General features: G+C 35.7%; 1 protein-coding gene across 2 annotated transcripts in view; it reads right to left on the bottom strand.

Annotated features, from left to right (window-relative positions):
- The window catches only part of NAALAD2 (N-acetylated alpha-linked acidic dipeptidase 2), a 50,345-nt gene extending 25,657 nt beyond the window's left edge, over window positions 1-24,688 (bottom strand). The window contains exons 1-8 of one of the 2 annotated variants that reach the window (XM_057749296.1): window positions 24,607-24,688; window positions 23,828-23,939; window positions 10,765-10,951; window positions 9,409-9,510; window positions 8,623-8,748; window positions 6,373-6,559; window positions 2,608-2,701; window positions 1,416-1,514 (exon numbers count right to left, since the gene is read on the bottom strand). In XM_057749296.1, coding sequence (XP_057605279.1) covers window positions 1,416-1,514; window positions 2,608-2,701; window positions 6,373-6,559; window positions 8,623-8,748; window positions 9,409-9,510; window positions 10,765-10,951; window positions 23,828-23,939; window positions 24,607-24,688 — 989 coding nt within the window. The remainder of the gene's footprint in view (window positions 1-1,415; window positions 1,515-2,607; window positions 2,702-6,372; window positions 6,560-8,622; window positions 8,749-9,408; window positions 9,511-10,764; window positions 10,952-23,827; window positions 23,940-24,606) is intronic. The other variant, XM_057749297.1, reaches the window with a different exon arrangement.
- Between the last annotated feature and the right edge of the window lie 1,346 nt (window positions 24,689-26,034).

Below are 26,034 nucleotides of genomic sequence, written 5' to 3' on the forward strand. Positions count from 1 at the left end.
TAACTTTGCTGAATCTCTGTATCTCTAACTTAATATTTTTCTACTGATTCTGTGTCTTTTATGTTTCTAGTTGCTTATAGCAGATAAGTTATTCCCCATTTCTGGTGGCAATGTTTAAGAATTTGGTTTCATGTCTTGTCATTTGGTAATATCTATAAGTGGATCCATAGAGTATCAGGATCTCTTTCGGGTGAGAAATGGCATAGAGTCTTGTTTTTAGCAATTTTTTTTTAAGATGTGTATATTCGTCCATTTTGAGTTCAAATCAGGTAGGGTTTTGTGCCCATAGTGAAGGTGAACAGCTTTTTGATATCTTGACCAGGGAAATGTTCTGGGTTTGAGTTTACTCTTAAACTGTGACTATATGTTCTTAGTTTACTCTTACACTCTGAACCTATATGTTTATTGATTTCTCTGTGTTTCTGTTTATAAATCAGAAATGGCTATACTTTTCACTGTGTACCTCTAGAGAGTATTAATAATTAGACAATAATGTCTCATATCTCCATTCCAACTGAGAGTGATAAATAGCACTTATACAAAAATATTTCTATAATTCCTATAAAATAAAATTGAACTTCTAATACTTTAAAAGTTCTGAAATAAAAAATCTCTTACAGAAATTAAAAAACATTCTAAGAATACAATTTCATATTGTTAAAGTAAATTGTTAGCAGACAAGAATGATTTAATAATTTAAGCTTAATAAAAACAGCTATATTTTCTCTGATTTGTCAGTGTTAAGTTTCCCCTTCCCTCTACATTTCAAACAAATCAAAGTATTTAAAGTTCTGATCCTGCCAACATATTCTGTATCCCTGCACAAGCTGTTCTCTGCCTCTGGCATTTCCTGCCTATTTTGATCCAGTGAGAAATTTACTCTTTCTGTAAAATTAAGCTCAATGAACACATATTCTGTGATCACTCCTCCTCAAAAGTGCTCTCATGGGTTAATAACAATAATAACTAAAATGATAAGTGTATTGAGTCTTACAGTAGTTATGTGCTTACCCATTTTAACTTATTTAACCCACCCACACAGGAAGTGATCAGTAAAGGTTGGCTCCTTTCTCTCTTCTCTTTTACTCCTTCCCTCAACTTAACCTAGTGCTTCACATGCACAGCATTCTGACAGTTATCTGGAAAACTGTTTAAAAACATTAAGTGAAAAGGGAACTTAAAATGTTAAACCTATAACTTGAATGTAGTAATTTTTGAGATGGGTGAAACAAATGATGTGATACCACTGTTGGAAGAAGAATTTAATATATCATTCCATGAGTAATAATCAATTATTCACTACAAAAAATGAGATAAAGAAGATAAGCAAAATATATCTGACAGAACACTTATCTTGACATTTTTCCATGAAATATGTAAACCTTTTCTAGGATATTAAAGTAACATAAAATTACCTGAAAGAATCATGCCCTATAAAGCCAGGCCCGATATTGTAATTCACATTCAGACTTCCTTTCCAGCTCTCATCTGGTGGAGCAGTTCCTCCCAAATAGCTGTCAAGAAAACATAAAAAATGACACAAAAAGGCTGAGCATCACAATTTCTTAGAAGAAATCTTAAAGTTTGCTGATCAGATGCTTCATTCTTACAGTTAACAAATATATACTGAAGATTTACTAAGTGCCAGGTACTGTAAAATTCCCTTCCCTTGTGGAGCTTACATTCTAGCCATAACTGAGATATATAGGTAAAATGTTTAGTATGTTAGTTATAAGAGCTAAGGAGAGGAATTCCCTGGTGGTCCAGTGGTTAGGACTCAGGACTTTCACTGCCTGGGCATGGGTTCAATCCCTGATCAGGGAACTAAGATCGCATAAGTTGCATGGTCAAAAAAAAAAAAAAAAAAATAAGAGCTAAGGAGAAAACCAAAATAGTGAGGAGAAGTGGGAAGCATCAGCCTTTCTACTTTTGACTTTAATTATTTACGTAGGGAAGCATTAGGTCCAAGAAATCCTGAACATAGCAATTATACAACTGTATTTGTACATACATTAAACAAAAAAATAGAAGTTAGGAGATATGAAAAGGAACAACAGTTATACAACACAATATCAATAGCAAACATTAATTGAATGTTTATCATATGATAGATATTTTACATACATGATCTCATCTACCTCTCATAATAACTCTTATCAGGAAGTAACTATTTCTGTCTTCATTTTACAGAGAAAGAAACTGAATCAGAGAAAGATTGAGTAACTGCTAGAAGTTAACACATCTAGTAAGTGTGGGCATTATCACATTTTTAAAATGCAGGTCAAATACAAACATCAAATGAAGATCTAAGAAAATCTAACTACTTGAAAAACTGCAAATCAGTATTTTTACCTTTGGATATAGTTTTGCTTTTGAGACTTTCATTTTAGCAAACAAAGTAATGTTTTCTCATTATTTCTTAGTCATAAAACTGACTGCTCTTCTCTTATGGGAAAAAAAAAAGATGTGTTCTGTTAGTCCTACTTCAGAAGTCATTCTGATACAAGACTTTACTTTTAACATAATTAGGTTACATTGGTTTTAGAAGAGAAAATGGACAGGTTAGTGTTAATTATCTTATTCTCAAATCGAACTAGAAAACTATACCGTAATAATATTTCTGCATCATTATATCCAATGGGATGTACAGGGACTTGGGGTATTCCCACTCCTTCTTCAACATCAAGTCTGAAGGTGTACTCTGCAAAAATCAATTGCATAAGAGGAAAACAATTGAAGAATCTGAGCAAGATGTATAAAGGAATTTCTTTTATTACTATTGCAGATTTGCTACATGTTTGAAATTAAAAGTCAAGATTTACAAGTTCCCCAAAAGTTAATGACTGTTTTATTTAATATGGTCTATTTAATTTGACAGTAAGAAATTAAGCCATTTACATTTTAATGCAAAATCAATTACAGGCTTACAGACTCCCAAACTTGCTTTCACATTTCATGTAATTCTCTTGAATTTTACAAGAATATTTTATTTCCTCAAGGATATCTTGAATACTTGTTAGAGAACCTTCAGTTAACCAGATACCTGGAAAATGTGTCCCAAATTTTAAAAACTAGAAAGAACTGTAAAAAAAAATTAAGGGAATTTATGATACTGGGAATAAATTATAAAGTTCTTAAATAGTAACAATATTCTCCTTAAAGGAAGATGAAAAGTATTGTCAGGTTTAAAGTCATTTTGAGACTTGGGCTTTCAGCCAAAACAGAGTTCTCTAGAGTATTAAAACAACTATCTTAGGAAAAAAGGGAGGTTTCAAACAAATAACATCAGATTCCACTTTAAGAAACTAAAAAAAAACAAGACCAAATGAAGCAAAAATAAGCAGGAGAAAGGATATACTAAAGGTAAAAGCAGAAATCTAAGAAATAGGGAACAGAAAAATAATAGAGATTAACAATGAAATCCAAAGCTGGTTCTCTGAGAGGAATAATAATATTGACAAATCTCTAGCAAGACAAATCAGAAAAAGAGGAAAAAAGAAAGAAATTGCCAATAGCAGGAATAAAGAAGAGAACAGGACTCTATTACCTGCAGAAAAAGAGAGAGGATATTAGAGAAAGAGAATATTATGAACAACTCCATGTCCATAAATTTGACATCTTAGATGAAATGAACAAAGTCCTTAAACAACACAAACTACCAAATCTCACTCAAGAATAAATAGATTACCTAAACAGCCATGTATCTATTAAAGAAATTGAATTTGTTAAAAACATTCTTACCAACAAAATATCAGGCCCATATGGATTCACTGAAGGATTCTACAAACATTTACAGACAAAATCAAACCCATTCTATACAAACATTTGCAGAAAGATGAAGAAAATAAAACAGCTCTTAACTCATTCCATGAGGCCACTATTACTATTACCAAAACGAGACAGAGATATTACAAGAAAATAAATTGATAGGCCAATATCCCTTATTACTAAAGACAGATTCTCAACAAAATTTTTAGCATAAATGCAATAATATACCAAAACTATGTAAAAGAATAATACATTGTGACCAGGCAGAATTTATCAATTTGGGAACTTCCCTGGTGGCACAGTGGTTAAGAATCCACCTGCCAATGCAGCGGACATAGGTTCAACCCCTGGTCCGGGAAGATTCCACGTGTGGCGGAGCAACTAAGCTCGTGCTCCACAACTACTGAGCCTGCACTCTAGAGCCCGCAAACCACAACCACTGAGCCCATGTGCCACAACTACTGAAGCCCGTGCACCTGGAGCCCATGCTCTGCAACAAGAGAAGCTCCCGCAATGAGAAGCCTGCACACTGCAACAAAGAGTAGCCCCCGCTCACTGGAACTAGAGAAAAGCCTACATGCAGCAACAAAGACCCAACATAGCCAATAAATAAATAAATACGTAAATAAATCTGGGGAGTTCCCTGGTAGCCTAGTGGTTAGGATTCCGAGCTTTCACTGCCATGGCCTGGGTTCAATACCTGGTCGGGGAACATCTTTCAAGCCATGTGGCATGCCCCCCTCCCCAAATCAATCTGTATAATTGAAAAAAAGTAAATAAGAACAATTTTAAGATCATTTCAATAGATGCAGTAAAAGCACCTGACAAAATGCAATGCATATTACTAGCTAAATGAGATAAATGTGCTAACATTAAAACTTATAGCACTTTAGGATAGAAGTGAATTCCCTCAATCTGATAAAAAGAATCTATAAAAAATCTACAGCTAATATCTGTGGAGAAAGACTGTGACAGTCCTTGGGGCAGGCACATGGCAAGGATATCTGCCCTAACAACTTTTTTCAGCTATGTTCTAGAGGTACCAGACTGTATAATAAGAAAAGAAAAAAGAAAAAGAAAAGGCATTCAGATTAGAAAAAAAAAAATAAAACTTGTCTTTATTTGCAGATGACATGATTGTCTATGCAAAAACTCTGATAGAATCCACAAAAACCTAGCAGAACTAGTTAGTGAGTTTAATAAGTTTTCACAATACAAGATCAATATACTTCTTCTAGAAATAAAAAATATTTCTATTTACTAGCAATGAACAACTGGAAGTTGAAATTTAAAATGTAATTTAAAATAGCATAAAACTATGAAATTATTATGGATAAATGTGAAAAAAGATATGCATGGTCTATACAGTGAAATTACAAATATGCTGAAAGAAAGTAAATACCTAAGTAAATGGAGAGTTGTACCATGTTCACGGGCCAGAAGATTCAATATTTTTAAAATGTCAATTCTCCCCAAACTGATCTATAGGTTTAATTCAACCTCAATCAACCTCTCAGGAGACTTTTTGGTAGAAATTGATCAGTTGGTTCTAAAATTCACATGGGAAGAACCTAGAATAGCTACCAAAAGAATTCTAACTTGGAGGACTTACATATCTATTAGAATGCAAAGTTAAAAAGATTGACCATACTAAATGCTGACAAAGGTGTAGCAACCAGAACACTCACACACTGCTGCTGGAATATAAAATGCTACAACCACTTTGGAAAACAATCTGAAAATCATCTACCATATTATCCAGCCATGTCATTTCTATGTATTTACTCAAGAGAAACAAAAGTACATATATAAAAAACATATGTGCATATAAAGACTTGCATACAACTGTTCCTAGCAGCTTTACGTGTAATATCTCTAAAACTTAAAGCAATCCAAATTTCCAACAAAAAATAAATGAATAAACAAACTGTAGAGTATCCATTCAATTGACTACCACTCAGGGAAAAAAAAGAAAGAAATGAAATACTGACACAGACATCAATACAGATAATCTCAAAAGAATTATACTGACAGAAATCAAATCAATGATTTCCCAGGGATTGGCAGGGAGCGGGTGGGATTAAGAAGAAGGCTTTACAAAAAGGTGAGAGGAAACTTTTTTGGGTAATGCGTATGTTCATTACCTTGATTGTGGCTATGGCTACACAGATGTCAAAACTTTTCATATTTTATATATTAAATAACACACAAAAAACTCATTGGTATTTTTAAATATAGAAATACGTGATCTACAGAAGAATAAAATCATTAGCCAATTCAGAAACCCTAAGTTCTAGTTTGGTGAGAACAATATTACTTTGGACAATTACATAATATTACAAACAAAATCTATGTTTTTGAACATCTACTAAAGGTAGAGAGAGAATTGAACTGACCCTTCCTATCTCCATGTCCACACTTGATGAAAATTTAAAACTGAAATAATAAAAGGGAAATGTTTTTGAATTCCTAGCAATAGCAATCCAAAAATATAACTGTACATAATTTTAATGTTATTCCATAGATGCTTGCTTTTATGCCTTCTATAACAGCAAGTAATAGTTCTGTAAGAAATGAGTGGACCATACCAGGCTCATCTATTACCTTTAGCTGGATAACCTGGAGTGAGTGGGTCACCAGCACCATTCAAGTTTAACACATTCCCTCTCTGGGCTGCAGTTCCAGGAAGGTTCCATCCTTTTGGATACGGCTGTACCCCAGGGGCAGAGTAGTCAGCTGGATCTGAGTACAAGATGATTCCTTTGGCTCCTGCTAACATGGCATTTTTAACCTGCAGGGGCAATGTGCAATGTAGAAATGGCAAATGACTGACTTACCCATATAAGATAAAATCAACTTAATAACGAAAGGAAATTTACACACTGTTTTATGGTGCTGTTTCACATTTAGGTCTCTTTGCCTTGAATATGATTTCTCTCTTGATAGACGTAACAACTCTCATTTATTCAACATAACTCCACACAAGTTATTGCCTTTTCTATTATCCCTAAAACTGCAAAATTAATGTCTCCCTTCTTTGTACATCTTCTATATTTTATATATAATTATATTACAAGATGGATCAAAGCATTATAAAATATCTTTTAAACATCATTCTCCCCTACTACACCAAGGCTGTTTTTGAGAACAGGGAATCTGTTTTATTCAGTTTTAACTATCCACCCTCCAACATCTGGCACATCACAGGGTAAGAATGCTGAAATGTTTGTGGAACTGAACTAATTTAAAATTCTACGCAGATGACGTCCCTGGCAGTCAGCAGTTAATATTCCACAATCCCACTGTAGACAGCTGAGGTTCAATTCCTGGTAGGGGAATTAAGATCCCACAAGCTGTGTGGCAAGGAAATGAAATGAGATGAAATGAGATGAAATGAAATGAAATTCTACATAGAACAGTCACAGTGCGTGAAATATTGCCCACAGTGTTTTGTAAACAATTTTCTAACAATTCAAACTGATCACAAATAGGAAAACCTATCCTGTAAGACAATGAATTCCTCATCATTAGAAGTATTACAGTGAAAGATAGATAACCTCAGTCTTGATCAACTAATACACTTTCCAGTATTCAGGAAGCACTCTCTCATAATATTAGAAAGAGTAAAATCGGGCAAAATTTTTTGAAGCACAATTCAATGATGCCCATCAAACTTTTGAAATAATATACAACTGACCCTTGAACAAAGCAGGGTTAATCCAAGAATAACTTACAGTTGGCCCTCTGTATCTACCATTTCTCTGCACCCACGGATTTAACCAACCTCTGACCATGTAATATTGTACTATTTACTATTGAAAAATACCCACATATAAGTAGACCCATGCAGTTCAGATCCATGCTGTTCAAGGGTCAACTGTACAGTATGAATTAGACTTCTAGGAATGAATCGATACTACAAAAATCTTCACACAAATGTTCACATACATAAGGACAAAGATGTACACAATATAATTACTTGTAATAGTAACAAATTTAAGACAAGCCAAACATCTGTCAACAGAGGAATGGTTAAATAAATTGCTTATTAGGTCTGTGAAATATTATGTAGCCATCTAAAATAATGAGGTATTTACTTAATAAGCAGTTACCAAGAAATTACTAAGTGCCAGTAACTTATCCTACATGCTTTCAAACATAAAGTCGATTAATCCCACTGTAGATTCTAAGAGATTAGTGTTATTATTAGCATTCCTATTTCATGTATGAGGAAACACTGGTGCAGAGAGGTTAAGTAATTTGTTCACAGTGAAAGACCCAAAGAATAGGGAGCTCAACCAGAACAGAACCCAGGCTGTATGGATCTAGAGACCTACACTCTTAACCACTCCATTATACAACTCTCAATGTGTTGACATGGAAGAATACCCTTGAGTGATGATTGAGTGAAAAAATAAAGTTATATAATATATAGTATCTGATGCCATCTTTATAGAAAAAATGTAAAATGAGTATATGGAGACATATATTTATGTTCATATTTCACAGAATTAGGCCTGGAAAGATCTGTTAAGATTGATTACATCTGGGCAGTGAAACTGAGTAATACACAGGAGATTTTAATTTTTTTAGTTTATATAAAATTTCTCCAATTAAATAAAATACAACATTGCTTTGGTAATAAAACTATTAAGAAAAATTTCCCTTTCTAGATACGTGAGGTGGCAAACAAAACAAAACAAAAACCGAGGATTTTCTGTGCAACCATGAAAATAGCGAATATATATATATATATATATATATAAATTTTGGAAACCATAATACAAGCTGATCATTTATATTTACAGGTTATATCCTATCTTTTTCCCTCTAGAAAAGCAAATAACACAATACTTTATTTCCTCTGAAGATTTTCCCATATCTTGCAATAACAATCTTTCCAGTGCAGTTGATGTTCATCTCTCTTTCTAGTTTGAAAAAGTCTTCAGTACGAGCGTAGTTCACATATACAAGCTCCCCCTATAGGATAACAAAAATAAAACAAAAAAAATACATAATACTGCTATAATTAAAGAGAATAAACCAAAGAATAAATTTGCTTACAATACTGCATCATCAAAAGTTATCTTTCCTATCTTGGGCTTAATAAAGAGATCCAGGCTAATTCTGGAGATGTCAAAAATATTTCAGTATCCAAAAGTTAAAAAAAAAAAGACAATATATAAAACATTTTAGACAATTATTAGCATATAATGAGCCATGGGATATAGGATAAATAAAAGTAATTTTAAAAATCCTAACTATGTTTAATTTCCAACCATGGTATTAATTTAAGAATTTCTGTGGTATGATTTATAAATTCAGATCTATAAATCTATAATAAAGTCAGACTATGAATAAAGGAAAAAAACTTGAAAACCACCTATTGCCCTTACTGAATTAAAGACATATTCAGCAGTTTCTTAGTTATTTCAAAGAGTGGATCTACTTATCAGGGTTCAATTTTTACGGGTTTTTTTTTCTTTTTTAAAAATTACTTTTAGGAAGGCTATATATAGCACTGACCTCAAAGTATGAATTAGCATGTGTGATCCACCTAATCTCCTTGATTTTAGTTCTCCACATTGGTTTTATAGAAAAAGGTTTAAAGAGTTGAATAAAAAATGTCTTTTATTTTACCTCTGGTGTGCCCTGGGGTGAAAAGGCATTATAGGGTGGTACAATATTTTTAACATTCTCATATCCATCTGGTGGTGGCTCATGGTATGATGTATTGAAAATCTAGCAAGAATTGAAACACATAAAGTTAGAAATATTTCAGATTGCTATTAACGAACAATGCATTTTGTGGGCAGAAGACCTAAGTAGATATTTCTCCAAAGAAGACAGACATGTGGCAGACAGACACATGAAAAGATGCTCAACATCGCTAAGCATCAGAGAAATGCAAATCAAAACCACGATGAGGTATCACCTCACAATGGTCAGAATGGCCACCATCAAGAAGTCTACAAATAACAAATGCTGGAAAAGACAATAATGGAAAATAATATAAAAAAAGAATGTCTATATGTGTATAACTGAACCACTCTGTTGTTATACAGCAGAGATTGGCAGAACATTGTAAATCAACTATACTTCAGTAAAAAAAAAAAAAATTAAAAAAAAAACAAAAGTTGGAAAAGGTGTGGAGAAAAGGAAACCCTCCTACACTGTTAATGAGAATGTAAATTGGCACAACCACTATGGAGATTCCTTAAAAAACTAACAATAGAATTACCGTATGATCCAGCAATCCTATTCCTGGGCATATATTCAGAAAAAACAAAAACTCTAATTTGAAAAGGTACATGCACCCAAATGTTTGTAACAGCACTATGTACAATAGTCAAGACATGGACACCACCCAAGTGCCCACCAAAAAACAACTGGTTTAATAAGACGTGGTCTATATATACAATGGAATATTACTCAGCCATGAAAAAGAATGAAATATTGCCATTTGCAGCAACATGGGTAGACCTAGAGAATATCATACTAAGTTAGAAAGACAGAGACAAATATATATCACTTGTATGTGAAATCTAAAACATAATACAAATGAATCTATATATAAAAGAGAAAGTCGCAGACATAGGAAAAAAAACCTATGAGGGGGGAATAAATTGGGAGATTGGGATTGTCAAATACACATTAGAAAAAAATATCAAATTGTACACTTTAAATATATGCAGTTTATTATATGTCAATTGTATCTCAATAAAAGTTCATTAAAAAAAAAAGAAAATAAACCTATGATTACCAAAGAGGAAAGGGAGGGGGGAGGGATAAAACAGGAGTATGAGATTAACAGATATATGTTATTATATATAAAGCAGATAAGCAACAAAGACTCACAGTATAACACAGTGAACAATATTCAATATCTTATAATAACCTATAATGGAAAATAATCTGAAAAATATATATTATATATATAAAACTGAATCACTTCGCTGTACACCTGAAACTAATACAATATGGTAAATCAGTCACCTCAATTCCATGTTCATCCGTGATTGATATATAGTTGGCATTTGTCTCATTAGGGTAAGACAGAAGAACATCATAATGAACCAGCTCGGCTGAATCCAGTCCAAATTGCTTCCATTGGGATTGGATTTTCTTGGCAAGCAGTAAATTTTGTTCTGTTCCTGCCAGATGAGGTAGCTCTGTAAAAGAACTAAAATGAAAATAAAAGTGGGAGTTATAGACTATATTCAGGAAATGTGCCTAAGAACTACTCTAGAGGCATAACTCATATTTTAGGCATTATCATTTCCATAACAGAACTATTAAAAAAAAAAAAAAACCCAGCTGGAGATTTCTAGATATGCCAGTTTCTAAATACTTGTGTGTAACTGCAGTTTTCACACTATGCTCCCACAGTAAAGAACACATCCCATGGTGAACACATTCAATAAGCAGAGGTTTGAGGATGAGAAAATACACTGGAAGGACAGCATGCCTCTACACCAATGGTGCTAACTTCTTGATGCTTATTAGGAAATGAAGACATTCTGGAAAAAAAGATCATAATATATGCCAGAGACCAGTTGGGCAGTCTTGTTAACATACACTTCTACTGCTGTTTTTATCCTATTGTACGCAGGTGTTTATTTATCTCACTGAAGTTAAATTCCATGCATTTTTATTTTTACATTCCCTAATGCTCAGTACTTGCCTATTATCCAGGAATTATACAATACAGGTTTGTTGAATTGAATTTGGGCAATGTTCTCTTGGTTCTGGGTTTAAATGAGTTAGAACAGTTAAATGACTTCACAAACATAGTTCGGAATGAAATTCACTTTGCTTGAGGTAAATAACACCATCAAACAGTTTTCCAAACCCCCTCCCTCCATAAGTAGGGCAATGATACTTTTGTAAATTGGTTTTTTAGTCAACCACAGCACAAGCAAGTAAGATCAGCAGTAAAGGAAAATCAGTACTTATTGAAAACTTACTCTATGCCAGGAACTAGACCAAGTATTTCACATGGGCTTTCTCATTTAATCCTCACCACCCTTCTGCCATAGTCCCCACTTCGCAAATGAGGAAACAGAGAGTAGTTAAATAACTTGTTTATAATTTCAAAACTATTAATTACCAGGGCTAGAATCTGAAAGTTGCAGTTGTCTGACCTTGAGAAATTATGTTATTTTTAAATCATTCATCTGATCATGTTGATTAATTGCTTAAAATCCTTCTAAGGCTCCCTAAACTCTGCAATATAAAGTTCACACTGGGCATGGCATTTGGGCCCTTTTTCATCTAATCCACTGTTTCACCTTTCCAGCTTCATTTCCCACCAGTCACCTTATAAACTTCTTCACTCTATATTATTCAATACACTACTTGGTCTAAAATGATCAGCTTTTTTTAGCCTTTGCACAAGATCTCTCAGACATAAATGTCATCCTATTTATGTGAATCTCCCTGTATCACCACTCCTAGTTAATCACCTTCCCCGCCTGTAAGCTATTAACCATCCATTAGGACTCTTCAAGCATCTTCTCCTCTGTGAAGCTCCTATATCATTATATCAAAGCTGCGAGTTATTGATATTTAATATTGTACAATATTTGTAAAACAAAAGTATTAATATGTTTATAAACAAAAGTTATTTTATATGCATAGGAAAGCCATTGAGGCTGGGGATATTTAAAATTCTACTTCATATAATTCATTATTGTTTTATTTTTTGCAGTGAGCAAATAATGCTCTTATAATTAGAGGAAAAAAAGTATATTTCCTTCACTTAAGATAGAGGATCAACCATGAAGTTTTGCCCCCAATCTTTAGGCAACCCACTGAAATGAAAGACAGAAGTGTAACAAAACAAAGCAGCGGGTATAACTTTACTGAATTTCTCCTGATGGTCCCAAGTTGGGCACTGCAGCTCCAGGCATTATATATTCATGGTGCAATGTTCAGGAGAAGCAAGTACAAACCAGAACAGCTATTTCCTCTTTTGTGTTTCTTTTAACAGAGGAAAGCTTTTTGTAGAGGATCTCAGCTACATTTTTCTCCCACTTCATCAGTCATAATAGGGTCATATACCCCTTCTCTAAGTAACCATCGTCAGAAGGAAATTATAATGATTGGGTTATGGACCAGTCAAGATTCTTGGGCTGGATGGAAGGTAACTCTCACCAAACACAGGTCCTCCTGAAGGAGTGCGAACACATGCTCTGCCAACAAGGAAGTGGCTGGGAGAAGTCAACCTGCTCCTACTACATTAATCCCTTTAAACCAATCTTGAACCCCTCCTTTCACGGAGAGACTCTTTCACTGGTCATAAATCTCTGTTCTATAATCAATCAATTCTATCTCCTTGGCCCGTTCCTGAATGTTTACTTGACCTCCTTGCCTTAGCTGGTTTCTTCAGAGGACCCTGCGCGTGCTCCCACACGCCTCAGGGCCAGATGATCAGGGAGGAGTCCTTACTCTCCATTGGCTCTTCCAAATATTTTTCCTTTATCTTCTATTTTAGAGAGATAGACAACTCTTTTAAAACTCATACCAAAAGTCACCACCTTCTGGGTGCTGTCAAAAGTGTGATCACTCCCTCTTCACTCACTAATGTCTTGGGCTCCTAATTCAATGCATTTCACCCTACCTCGATTTTTGTCATCATTCTTGGTATGTAACTTCTGTTTTCAGCTGGATTCAAAGGAAAGAAAAGCCAGTTCTAACAAGATAACATCATGCAAACTATTCATACGTAACTTATCATCTTATGCTATATTCTACATTAAAGCAGAGGAGAGATAAAATAAACAGACGTTAACGTTTGGTCAAGAGCATCACCAAGTTTTGCTTCTGGCACCTCATGTATTGATAATTTTCCACATAATTTCTTCTGGACACTTTATGATATGCTGCAGACAGAGTTCAACAGTGTTTACATTTTACCTGGTCTTTTACACATTTTTACTTTGTTTTATTTTATTTATTTATTTATTTATTTATTTATTTATTTATTTATTTATTTTGGCCCCTCTGCACAGTTTGCAGGATCTTAGTTCCCAGTCCAGGGACTTAATCCAGCCACAGCAGTGAAAGCACTGAGTCCTAACCACTGGACGACCAGTGCTTTCTCCATATTTTTAAATATATGCATTCTGTCTCACTTGATAAGACAATCGGCCATTTTCATGCGTTGCATGAGAAATATAGAATGAGTCTTTCCTCAAAAGACATCCACCCTACTGCCTACAGATTCTTTCCCTATATCTCCAAATAAGCACCTCAAAACAGACATTTTGATTTTGCTTTCCTGAAACTTGTGCCTCAGTCATAAATCAGCTCAAATTTCTAAGAACAGTAGAGCTGTTTTCATTCCTCTTTATCATAGCTCACTCTAGCTCATCCATCGAAAGTAAGATGGAAATTTGTGATCACATCAAATCACAAGACAGATAGGGAGGAAATATACTATACCATATGCACTTCACCTTGTTCCTTTGATTCTAGGGTTTAATTAGAGTCTCAGAAGGAGAGAAGAGAAAGAATGCTGCAGAAAATTTTCAAGAAATAATGAACAAAACCTTCCTAAAGTAGTGAAAGACATAAGTTTACAAAGTCAAAAAGTTCAGACAGGACTTCCCTGGTAGTCCGGTGGTTAAGACTCCATATTCTACTTCAGGAGGCAAAGGTTCAATCCCTGGTCAGGGAACTAAGATCCCGCATGCTGCGTGGTGCGGCCAAAAAAAAAGAAAAAAACTCAGAGAGACTTAAATAGAATAAATTTGAAGAAAACTATGTCTAGGCACATAGTAAGCTGCTGAAAATGACATATGTTACATAACTTAAATGACTGTGGATTTCTCATTGGATGCCATTAACAGCCAGAAGACAGTAAAAAAATAAATATATTTAAAGTTCTGAAAGGAGAAGAAACAAGGTGATCTTAGAATTCTATATCCAAGAAAAATCTGCTTCAAGAATTAAGATGAAATAAAGATTTTATGGGTGAAGAAAAACTAAAAGAATTTGTCACCACCAGACCCAACATTACAGGAAATGCTTAAAAAAATTATTCAGACTAAATAGATATACCACAGGATAACCTAAATTTTCAGAAACAAAGATAGTGGAAGCAATAAAAAGCATTGTTTTATATTTCTCAGATATTTAACTCTTAATTGGCTTTCAATAGGTATAACTATTCAAAGAAAAAATTATAACATTGTTTTGTGAGGTTTATATTGTATGTGTAAATGATACTTCTGACAGCTATCAAAAAGGATGATAGAAAAGAGGGTAAGTGGACATACAGAAGTGTGAGTTCTGCATTTTATGTTAAATGGTACAATAGTAACTTTAAAAATACAGTGAAGGAAATAAAATCAAGAATAAACAAATGGGACCTCATGAAACTTCAAAGCTTTTGCACAGCGAAAGAAACCATAAACAAGACTAAAAGGCAACCCTCAGAATGGGAAAATATAATTGCCTGTGAAACAACGGACAAAGGATTAACCTCCAAAATATACAAGCAGCTCATGAAGCTTAATACCAAAAAAGCAAATAACCCAATCCACAAATGGGCAGAAGACCTAAATAGACATTTCTCCAAAGAAGACATACAGATGGCCAACAAACACATGAAAAGATGCTCAACATCACTCATCATCAGAGAAATGCAAGTCAAAGCCACAATAAGGTATCACCTCACACCCATCAGAATGGCCATCATCACAAAATCTGGAAACAACAAATGTTGGAGAGGGTGTGGAGAAAAGGGAACTCTCCTGCACTGTTGGTGGGAATGTAAGTTGGTCCAGCCACTATGAAAAACAATTTGAAGGTTCCTTAAAAAACTACAAATAGAACTACCATATGATCCAGTAATCCCACTCCTGGGCATCTACCCAAAGAAAACCATAATCCCAAAAGAAACTTGTACCATAATGTTTATTGCAGCACTCTTTACAATAGCCAGGACATGGAAGCAACCTAAATGCCCATCAACAAATGAATGGATAAAGAAGATGTGGCATATATATACAATGGAATATTACTCAGCTATAAAAAGGGATGAGATGGAGTTATATGTAATGAGGTAGACAGAACTACAGTCTGTCGTACAGAGTGAAGTAAGTCAGAAAGAGAAGGACAAATATTGTATGCTAACTCACATATACGGAATCTAAAAATGGTACTGATGAACTCAGTGACAAGAACAAGGATGCAGATACAGAGAATGGACTGGAGAACTCGAGGTTTGTGAGGGGGCAGGGGGTGAAGGGGAAGCTGAGATGAAGCGAGAGAGTAGCACAGACATACATATACTACCAACTGTAAAATAGATAGTCAGTGGGAAGTTGTTGTATAACAAAGGGAGTCCAACTCGAGGATGGAAGATGCCTTAGAGGACTGGAGCAGGGAGGGTGGGGGGGACTCGAGGGTGGGGGGAGTCAAGGAAGGGAGGGAATACGGGGATATGTTTATAAAAACAGATGATTGAACTTGGTGTACCCCCCAAAAATAATAAATAAATAAATAAAATTATAAAAAAAAAATACAGTGAAGTATTAGACAAGTATAATGCAATCTCTAGAGTAACTACTAAAAAAGAAAAAATATCAATGCAGAGAGATATAGCCAAAAGATAAATTGAAATGAAATAAATTTCAAATACTCTCCCCACTACCAAAAAAAAAAAAAAAAGCAGAAAATAAGAAGTAAAGGAACAGAGATAAAGGGAGCAAACCGAGAACAATAAAGGGGTAGGCCTAAGTTTAACCATATCAAATTACATTATATATTAACAGACTGAATACTCAAATTAAAAGGCACAGATTACCGGGACTTCCTAGATGGCACAGTGGTTAAGAATCTGCCTGCCAATGCAGGGGACACGGGTTTGAGCCCTGGTCCGGGAAGATCCCACATGCCACGGAGCAACTAAGCCCGTGGGCCACAACTATTGAGCCTGTGCTCTAGAGCCCATGCTCCACAACAAGAGAAGCCACCGCATGATGAGAGGCCTGTGTACCACAATGAAGAGTAGCCTCCGCTCGCCACAACTAGAGAAAGCCCATGTGTGGCAATGAAGACCCAAAGCAGCCAATAAAATAAATAAATAAATAAAATTTTTAAAAGGGCATAGAAAAAAAAAGACATAGATTACCAAAATTAATAAAATAGCAAGTGGCAATTACATGCTTTCTATAGAAAGTATATTTTAAAAGTAAGTGGATGGAAGAAGACATATATAAATGTAAGTATAAGAAAGCTAATGTGGCTTAATTTATACCAAATAAAATATGCTTAAATTTAGAGATTGTTACCAAAGATAAAGGATATTTCACAAAGATAAAAGGTTAGTTCTGTCTTGAAGACATAATATTAATATGTATATGCCTAATAAGTAAGTTTGATAATATATAATGCAAAAATTTATAGAATTAATGGGAAAAATAGACAATTTCACATTCCTGGAGGAGATCGTAGCACCATTCTTGATAGAATTTGATCCACCTAAGAAAAAAGTCAGTGAAGAAATAAAGGAATCACAATACTAACCAGCAAAAGAAGAAAAGAAGAAAAGTCATATGATCACATAAATTGATGCAGAAAAAATCACTCAACAACTGCCAACTAAAGTTATCTGGCTCTACAAGGATAAAGTCATTAACCACTGCAGTTCCTGACCTCCAACACACCCTGAAAGGGATTTAGGGTGGAGATCAGGAATGAGATACTTTGTGCTCTGGGAAAAACCGGCAGAACAGGCCTTCAGATAGTCAGATATTTTCAGGAGAAAATTTTATTTACCCAATTTCTTGTATCTTCTCATATGTAGAAAAGCACTAAAATTATTAACGACGATATCTGCTTCTTGTGACTAGTAGCAACCTTCTCATTACTAGTAGCAACCATGTACCAAGATGTGTGCTTCGTTGCACTACCCCCTTCACCAAAATCATATATGTACAGACCTGGACATCCCCCCATCCCCACCTCCATCTCTCGGGAGAAGTTCCACAGAGCTATCTGAGAGAATGTCTCTTGGGTATAGTCCTCAGTAAGCTCCCAAATAACACTGAACTCACAGCTCTCTCATGCTGTGCTTTTATTTTTTCAGTCGACACAATATTTAATACCCATTCATGATTTTAAAAAAACAACAACAGACCTCTTAGCAATCTTGGAATAGAGGGACATTCCCTTAACTCAATAAAGAATATCTACAGGACTTCCTAGGTGGCGCAGTGGTAAAGAATCTGCCTGCCAATGCAGGGGACACGGGTTCGAGCCGCCCTGGGAAGATTCCACATGCCACGGAGCAACTAAGCCCGTGCGCCACAACTACTGAGCCCATGTGCTGCAACTATTGAAGCCCACGTGCCTAGGGCCTGTGCTCCACAACAAGAGAAGCCACTACAATGAGGAGCCTGTGCACCACAATGAAGAGTAGCCCCCACTCTCAGCAACTGGAGAAAGCCTGTGTGCAGAAATGAAGACCCAGCACAGCCAATAAATAAATAAAATAAATTAATTAATTAAAAAAAAAAAAAAAAAAAGAATATCTACAAAAAATTTACAGATAACATCATCACACTTAATGAGGAAACTCTGAATGCATTCCTACTATGATCAGAAATAGGGAAAGAATGTTTGCTCTCATCACTTTTATTCAACACAGTACTGGAATTACAATCAGCACAATAAGGAATGTACACACACACACACATACATGGCATAGAGTTTGAAAACAGAGAAAGAAAATTGCCCCTATTTGAAAATGGCCTGATTTTCTACATAGAATATAAATCGTATTGAATCTACAAAAACTCCAAGAACTAACACATGAATTTAGACAAGCCACAGAATGCAAAATCACCAGTATTTCTATATACCAACAACAAACGTGAAAACTGATATTAAACACAATATGATTTACATTTGCTGCAAAGAAAATGAAATACTTCGATATAAAGGTAACAATACATATACAAGATCTGCATCCTGAAAATTGCAAAATGTTGATAAAGACCTAAATAACTGTAGACTTACCATAATCATGGATTGAAATACTAGACATAGTATTCAAAATGCCAAGTACCCCTAAATTGCTCTATAAGATTAAAGCAATTCTTATCAAAATCTCATCAAGGATTTTTCTAGACATAGATATATTTATTCTATATTTTATATGAATAGGCAAATGATATAGAAAAATAAAGTGGGAGGAATCACTCTATGCATTGTTAAGGCTTACTATATAGCTTCAGTAATCAAGACAGCATGGTACTGGCAGGGAGTAGATACACAGATCAGCAGAGTATCAGAAAACCCAGAAATAGACTCACACAAATATGTCCAACTGATTATTGACAAAGGAGCAAAAAAGATTAAATGGAAGGATAGCCTTTCAATAAATGGTGCTAGAACAACTGGACATCCATAGGTAAAAGAATGACCCTCAACCAAGCATTACACCTTATGCAAAAACTAACTCTAAAATGAATCACAAAATATAATGTAAAATTTAAACTATAAAATTTGCAGGTGTTTGGGACTCCCTAGGTGGTGCAGTGGTTAAGAATCCACCTGCCAATGCAGGGGACATGGGTTCGATCCCTGCTCCAGGAGGATCCCAAATGCTGCAGAGCAACTAAGCTCGTGTGCCACAACTACTGAGCCTGTGCTCTACAGCCTGTGAGCCACAACTATTGAGCCCATATGCCACAGCTACTGAAGCCCACATGCCTAGAGCCCAAGCTCTGCAACAAGAGAAGCCACCGCAATGAGGAGCCTGCACACTACAATGAAGAGTAGCCCCTGCTTGCCGCAACTAGAGAAAGCCTGTGTGTAGCAATGAAGATCCAATGCAGCCAATTAATTAATTAATTTAAAAAATTGGGGGGTGCAAAAGAGAAAAGGGATCTAGGGCTAGACAAAGAGTTCTTAAACATGAACCTGAAAGCATGATCCACAGAAGGAAAAACTGATAAATTAGACCTTATTAAAATTAAACACTTCTGATGGATTAAAGAGTTAAATGTAAGGCCAGACATTATAAAGCTCTTAGAGGAAAGCATAGGCAGAACACTCTATGACATACATCAAAGCAAGATCCTTTTTGACCCACCTCCTAGAATAATGGAAATAAAACCAAAAATAAACAAATGGGACCTAATGAAACTTAAAAGCTTTTGCACAGCAAAAGAAACCATAAACAAGACAAGAAGACAACCCTCAGAATGGGAGAAAATATTTGCCAATGAAGCAATGGACAAAAGATTAATCTCCAAAATATACAAGCAGCTCATGCAGCTTAATACCAAAAAAAGCAAATAACCCAATCCAAAAATAGGCGGAACAGAAAGAGAAAAACAAATATCGCATATTAACACATGCGGAATATAGAAAAATGGTACAAATCAACTGGTTTGCAAGGCAGAGATAGAGACACAGATGCAGAGAACAAACATATGGACACCAAGTGGGGAAAGCAGGGAGGGTTGAGGGGGAATGAATTGGGAGATTGGGATTGCCATATATACATTACTAATAAGAAAAAAATACCAAATTGTATACTCTAAATATATGCAGTTTATTGTATGTTAACTATATCTCAATAAAAGTTCTTAAAAAAAATGGGAAGACCTAAATAGACATTTCTCCAAAGAAGACATGCATATGCCTAACAAACACATGAAAAGATGCTCAACATCATGAATCATTAGAGAAATGCAAATCAAAACCACAATGAGGTATCACCCCACACGAATCAGAATGGCCATCATCAAAAAATCTAGAAACAATAAATGCTGGAGAGGGTGCGGAGAAAAGGAAACCTTCTGCACTGTTGGGAATTTAAGTTGGTACAGCCACTATGGGAAACAGTATGGAGGTTCCTTAAAAAACTAAAAATAGAGCTACCATATAACCCAGCATTCCCACTACTGGGCATATACCCTGAGAAAATCATAATCCAAATGTTCACTGCAGCACTATTTATAATAGTCAGGACATGGAAGCAACCTAATGCCCATCAACAGATGAATGGATAAAGATGTGGCACATATATACAATGGAATATTACTCAGCCATAAAAAGGAATGAAATTGAGTTATTTGTAGTGAGGTGGATGGACCTAGATACTGTCATACAGAACGAAGAGGAAAGCCAGAAAGAGGAAAAACAAATACTGCATGATAACTCATATATATGGAATCTAAAAAAACGGTACTGATGAACCCAGTGACAGGGCAAGAATAAAAGCACAGATGTAGAGAACAGACCTGAGGACATGGGGTGGGGGGTGAAGGGGAAGCTGGGACAAAGTGAGAGAGTAGCATTAACATGTATACACTACCAAATGTAAAATAGTGCGAAGCTGCTGTATAACACAGGGATATCAACTCGATGATGGGTGATGACTTAGAGGGCTGGGATAGGGAGGGTGAGAGGGAGTCTCGGGAGGGAGGGGATATATGTATAAATACAGCTGATTCACTTGGTTGTACAGCAACAACTGGCACAACAGTGTAAAGCAATTATATTCCAATAAAGAGCTTAAAAAAAAAAAAGATGTGGACTTGTATATAGAAAATATAAAGAACTCTCAAACTCAGTAGGGAAAAAAGAAGTATCCAAATAGAGAATAGGTCGAAGCATGAACAGACATTTCACTGAAGATGGTATACAGATGGTGAATAAGCACAGGAAAAGATGTTCAATATCATTAGGCACTAGGGAATGTAAATTAAAACCATAATAATGTATCTCTATGCACTTGTTAGAATGGGTAAAATTAAAAACAGTGATAATGCCAATGAAAAATATAAAATGGTATAGCCATACTATAGTTTGGCAGAGTCTTCAAAAACTGAAAGTATACTTATTCTACAACCAAGCAATTTCTCTCTTGGGTATTTATCCCAGAGAAATGAAAACCTATGATTACATAAAAGCTGTACACAAATGTTAACAGCAGCTTTATTCATAATAGCCAACAACTGGAAGCAAAACAAATGTCTCTCAGTGAGTGAAAAGTTAAACTGTAGCACATCTCTATGATGAATGAATGAAGAGATTGAAATTCATCTTTCTAATTCATCTACAGATTCAATGCAATTCAATGCAATTTTAATCAAAGTTCCAGCAGTCTCTTTTTTTTGGTAGGAATTGAGAAGTTGATTCTAAAATTTATTTGGATATGCAAATGACTTAAAATAGTCAAAATAATTTTTAAAAAGAAAAATTTGTAGGATTATCTCTACCTGATTTTCAGACTTATATTAAGCTATACTAAACAAGATAGTGTGGTACTGAGATATATAGATTAATAGATCAGTAAAAGAAAATATAAAATCCAAAAACAGGTCATATATTTATGGTCAAGTGATTTTGGACCAAGGCAACTCAACAGAGAAAAAACAGTTTTTAAAGAAATCTTGCAGGAATAATTAAATATTTGTATTTAAAAAATCAACTTTTACATCATACCACACATAAAAAAATTAACTTGAAGTGGATCATTGACCTAAATGTGCAAGCTAAAATTACAAAACTTCTAAAAATAATAATAATATAAGAAAATCTTCACAATTTTTCGTAGGCTAAACTAGCTAGGACACAGAATATAAAACAAGACAAAAATTGTTCAACTGGATTTTTTCAAAATTAAAAATCTCTGCCCTTCAAAAACTCCACTAGGAAAACAAAAATAAGCCAAGCATAGAACAGAAGAAAATATTCACAATACATGTCTGACAAAAGAATATAAAGAACTCCTACACTCAATAATAAAACAAAACAATTTAAAAATGAAAAAAAAATTGAACAGAGACCTTATGAAAGAGGTACAAATGTCCAATAAGTACACGAGAAGATGCTTAACATCATGAGCCATCAAGAAAATGCAAATTAAATCCACAATGAGATAATGGTGCACATCCACTAAAATGGCTAAAATTAAAACAACTTACAGTACTAAATGTAGGAATGTAAAATGGTATGACCACCATTGAAATGTTTGTCATCTTCTTAAAAAGTATGCTTATCATCCAACACAGCCATTCCAAGAGAAATGAAAACATATGTAAACGTATGTTCACAGCAACTTTGTTCATAATAATCAAAAACTAGAACCAACCCAAGATCCATCAACTACATATTAGTTATCCATAAAATACAATTTATTTACTTAGCAATAAAAAGCAATAAACTACAGATATATGGAACAACTTGGATGAATTCCAAAATCATTCATTATGCTGAGTGAGAGCACATACTGTATGAGTCTATCCACATAAAATTCTAGAAAATAGAAAGGAGTCCAAAGCAAGGGAATGAAGGGAGGAATGAACCGCAACTGAGGAGGTAGTTTGCTGAGTATATTACGCATCTGTCAATATTCTCAAATCATAGGCTTTACATGGATGCAGTTTATTTTATGTAAATTATGCCTCAATAAGAATTTTTTTAATGGCACTCCTTTGAAAGAGCTTGAATATAGAAATAAATGTCATGATAACTGCCTTCAAGGAGTTCACAACCACTCCCCTGAGTATTACTCTTTCTCTTGCTAAAAGGCTGTTGGGTTTGCACTGATCCTTTTGCCTGCATTTTGTCCTCTGTGTTACTTACATTTGCAACATGGGATAAAGGCTCAATTTGTGGCAGACAGAATCTGAAACTTTAATCTCCTTTCCTCTAAATCAGAGTTTACAACCATCTTAGTCTTCCTGACAGAATTATGACATTTAAATAAAATCCCTGATTAAACTCAGGCATTGGGGAACAAAGAATAACACTGAGTTGCAGTCCAAAGTACATGAAGTTGAAACATCTCAATAAAGCAACCAGATACATTTTCTGCAGATGAAGTTGGGGAAGAAAGGCTCCTGCAACATTCAAATAGATTTTATTCAAAGAGCGGATTAAAAGGACATTTAAACTATCATGAATTAATGTGACATATAATTTCACACAAAGAACACTACCACATGAATATTATCAGTTTCATACAGTTCTCACTCTACAATATTTTAAACACTTTATTTTTAAGATCAAGTATGCAAAACAAACTTACCGAAGAAATGATTTAACATTTTCAGCTTTCATCTCAGATACCAGTTTCCACCTTAGATTTTGGTGAGTGTCCACTGAAGTGGCTGTTTCTCTGAGAAGCTTACTAAGCCATCCTGGGAGGAGAATACATATACACATGCATACTACATATACAAGAAATTGCTTTCAACTTTTATAAAAGCTAGAAGCCAAAGGGGGGGGGGGGAGGCAGCCCCTACCTAAGCAATAGATCATGGGGAGCTGTACCAAAAAATTCATATTAAATGCAAAAAACCTTCAAATTCGGATGTGTAATTTTGAGTGGTTAAACGAGTGGTAGATGAGGGCTATTCTTTTCATTTTCCCATGTGTTATGCATCAAGGCACGGGCCTCTTTCTCGTTCTCCCATGGGGGTTAAGTTCATGGCACAGTGCCTGACATACAGGGAGCATTAGACAAATACTTATGTAATAAATGATTACAGGAGGGCAGGTGAAAATTTTGACTCATTAATGGTCATGGAAATGAAATCTTTTTGACCCCTGCAGATGGTTGCAACTCTAAATTGTCTTTACAACAGCCCTTAACAGTACCCTGAACTCGGCAAGCATTTAATAAATTTGAATTTCAGACACACTTTATTAGGAAGGCTGAAACGCATTCCACTCGGTTTCCAGTTCTGCTGAAATTGGCGGTGCTCAGCAGGCCCAGGCGCTCAGCGCGCAGCCCAGCTCTTTAGCCCCAGGCTCTCCCGCTGGAGGGAGGAGCCCGGCATCCGGCGAAGGGGTCGGTACACTTACCCACCATAAATCCACCCAGGAAAGATGCCAGCGCTGCAGTCAAGCACAGGCAAAAGTACAGACGACCCCTGGACTTGTCCATGGCTTCGGCGGGACTCAGCAAGAGGCTCCTGGTGCCGGAGCGAGCCTCGGGCCTGCGGGGGAACAGAGAGAGCGCGCCGGGGAACGCGGGGAACGCCCAGATTGCCGCAGATCTTGGCCTCCGCAGACCTTCCTCAATGCCCCGCCTCCCCCCTCCAGGTGGGTCCAAAGGCGAATGGAAACTGGCCCCAAACTCCGCGCCCCTGCGATCCCCTCGAGGGGAGAGAAGAAGCCCTGCAGGGGGAGGAGCCATTCTTTTTGTTGGCAGGCAACGTCCATTCTTTTGATCCTGGACAAAGTCTGCGTTTGGATGCGGGGGGTGGGGGGAGGCAACTGAAAATGCCCCTGCATGTTCCCTAAAGAACTCTACTTACCAGCCTCTTTCCAGGAATTGCCGAAGCCAAATGCATTTAACTACAGCTTTTTCTTCCCTGTTGATGGCCCTGCTGCCAGATTCTGACTAATTTCTAACTGGTCACACTTGGGAAGCATTTCTGGTCCTGGCTGCTCTGTGATAACGTTAGTTTCTTATTCACATACAACATCAAAACTGATGGGATTGGGTTCTTTTGTCTTCCTTTACCTGAACAAGTCTCCAAATTTCTGTAATTGTCAGTTTCTTCTGTAACTGGGGTTTTTCCCTAGCTCACTAGAATGTTGTAGGGCAACATTAATTAGATTAATTAGATTAATTAATTAGATTAATTAGATTAACCACTGAAAGTGCCTTGCACCTTAACTGATGGTAGTTTCTCAACAAATATCATCCTCCCTAACCTCCCCCTCCTATTACGTTTACCCCAGCATTTCTTTTTCAAAGTGATTAAAAGGTTTACAAGGCAGTCCTTGTAAATAGGATGCCAGCATCCATTCATTTTCTCATGGAGGAAAACTTTAGCAATTCATGACTGGATTCCTCCTATCCAGCCAAAAGCAGTTTTGTAGCCAGAGCAAAGGTGCCTACTGGATGGAAAATGAAGAGGATAGTATATCTCTGGTTATGAAACCAAGCAGGACCCTATGGGGTTCCCGGATACAAATCCTTTCCATGTCACTGTTTCTTGTTTGTAAGAAATTGGCTTCGTTCAGCCTCCTAGACCTCCCCTGAGTTCCAAAGGGCAGGTTCAAATGATTGCTAATCAGGTAAGGGAGGGAATACAGAAACAAGGAAGGAACAGTCAAGAAACAGTAGTGCAGTCTTGGGGCAGGGTTCTGGTTCCAGGAACATACATAGCAACACCTTTGAGTTCTTCTGAAGAGCTAACCCCTCACCCCCCACTCCCCCGTGATCCAGGTGGAGGATGGCAACTTCAGGATGAGCACAAGATTCCTGGAGCATCACCCTGT

This window comes from Hippopotamus amphibius, chromosome 9 (genome assembly GCF_030028045.1).
Source record: "Hippopotamus amphibius kiboko isolate mHipAmp2 chromosome 9, mHipAmp2.hap2, whole genome shotgun sequence".
NCBI classification, from domain to species: Eukaryota; Metazoa; Chordata; class Mammalia; order Artiodactyla; family Hippopotamidae; genus Hippopotamus; species Hippopotamus amphibius.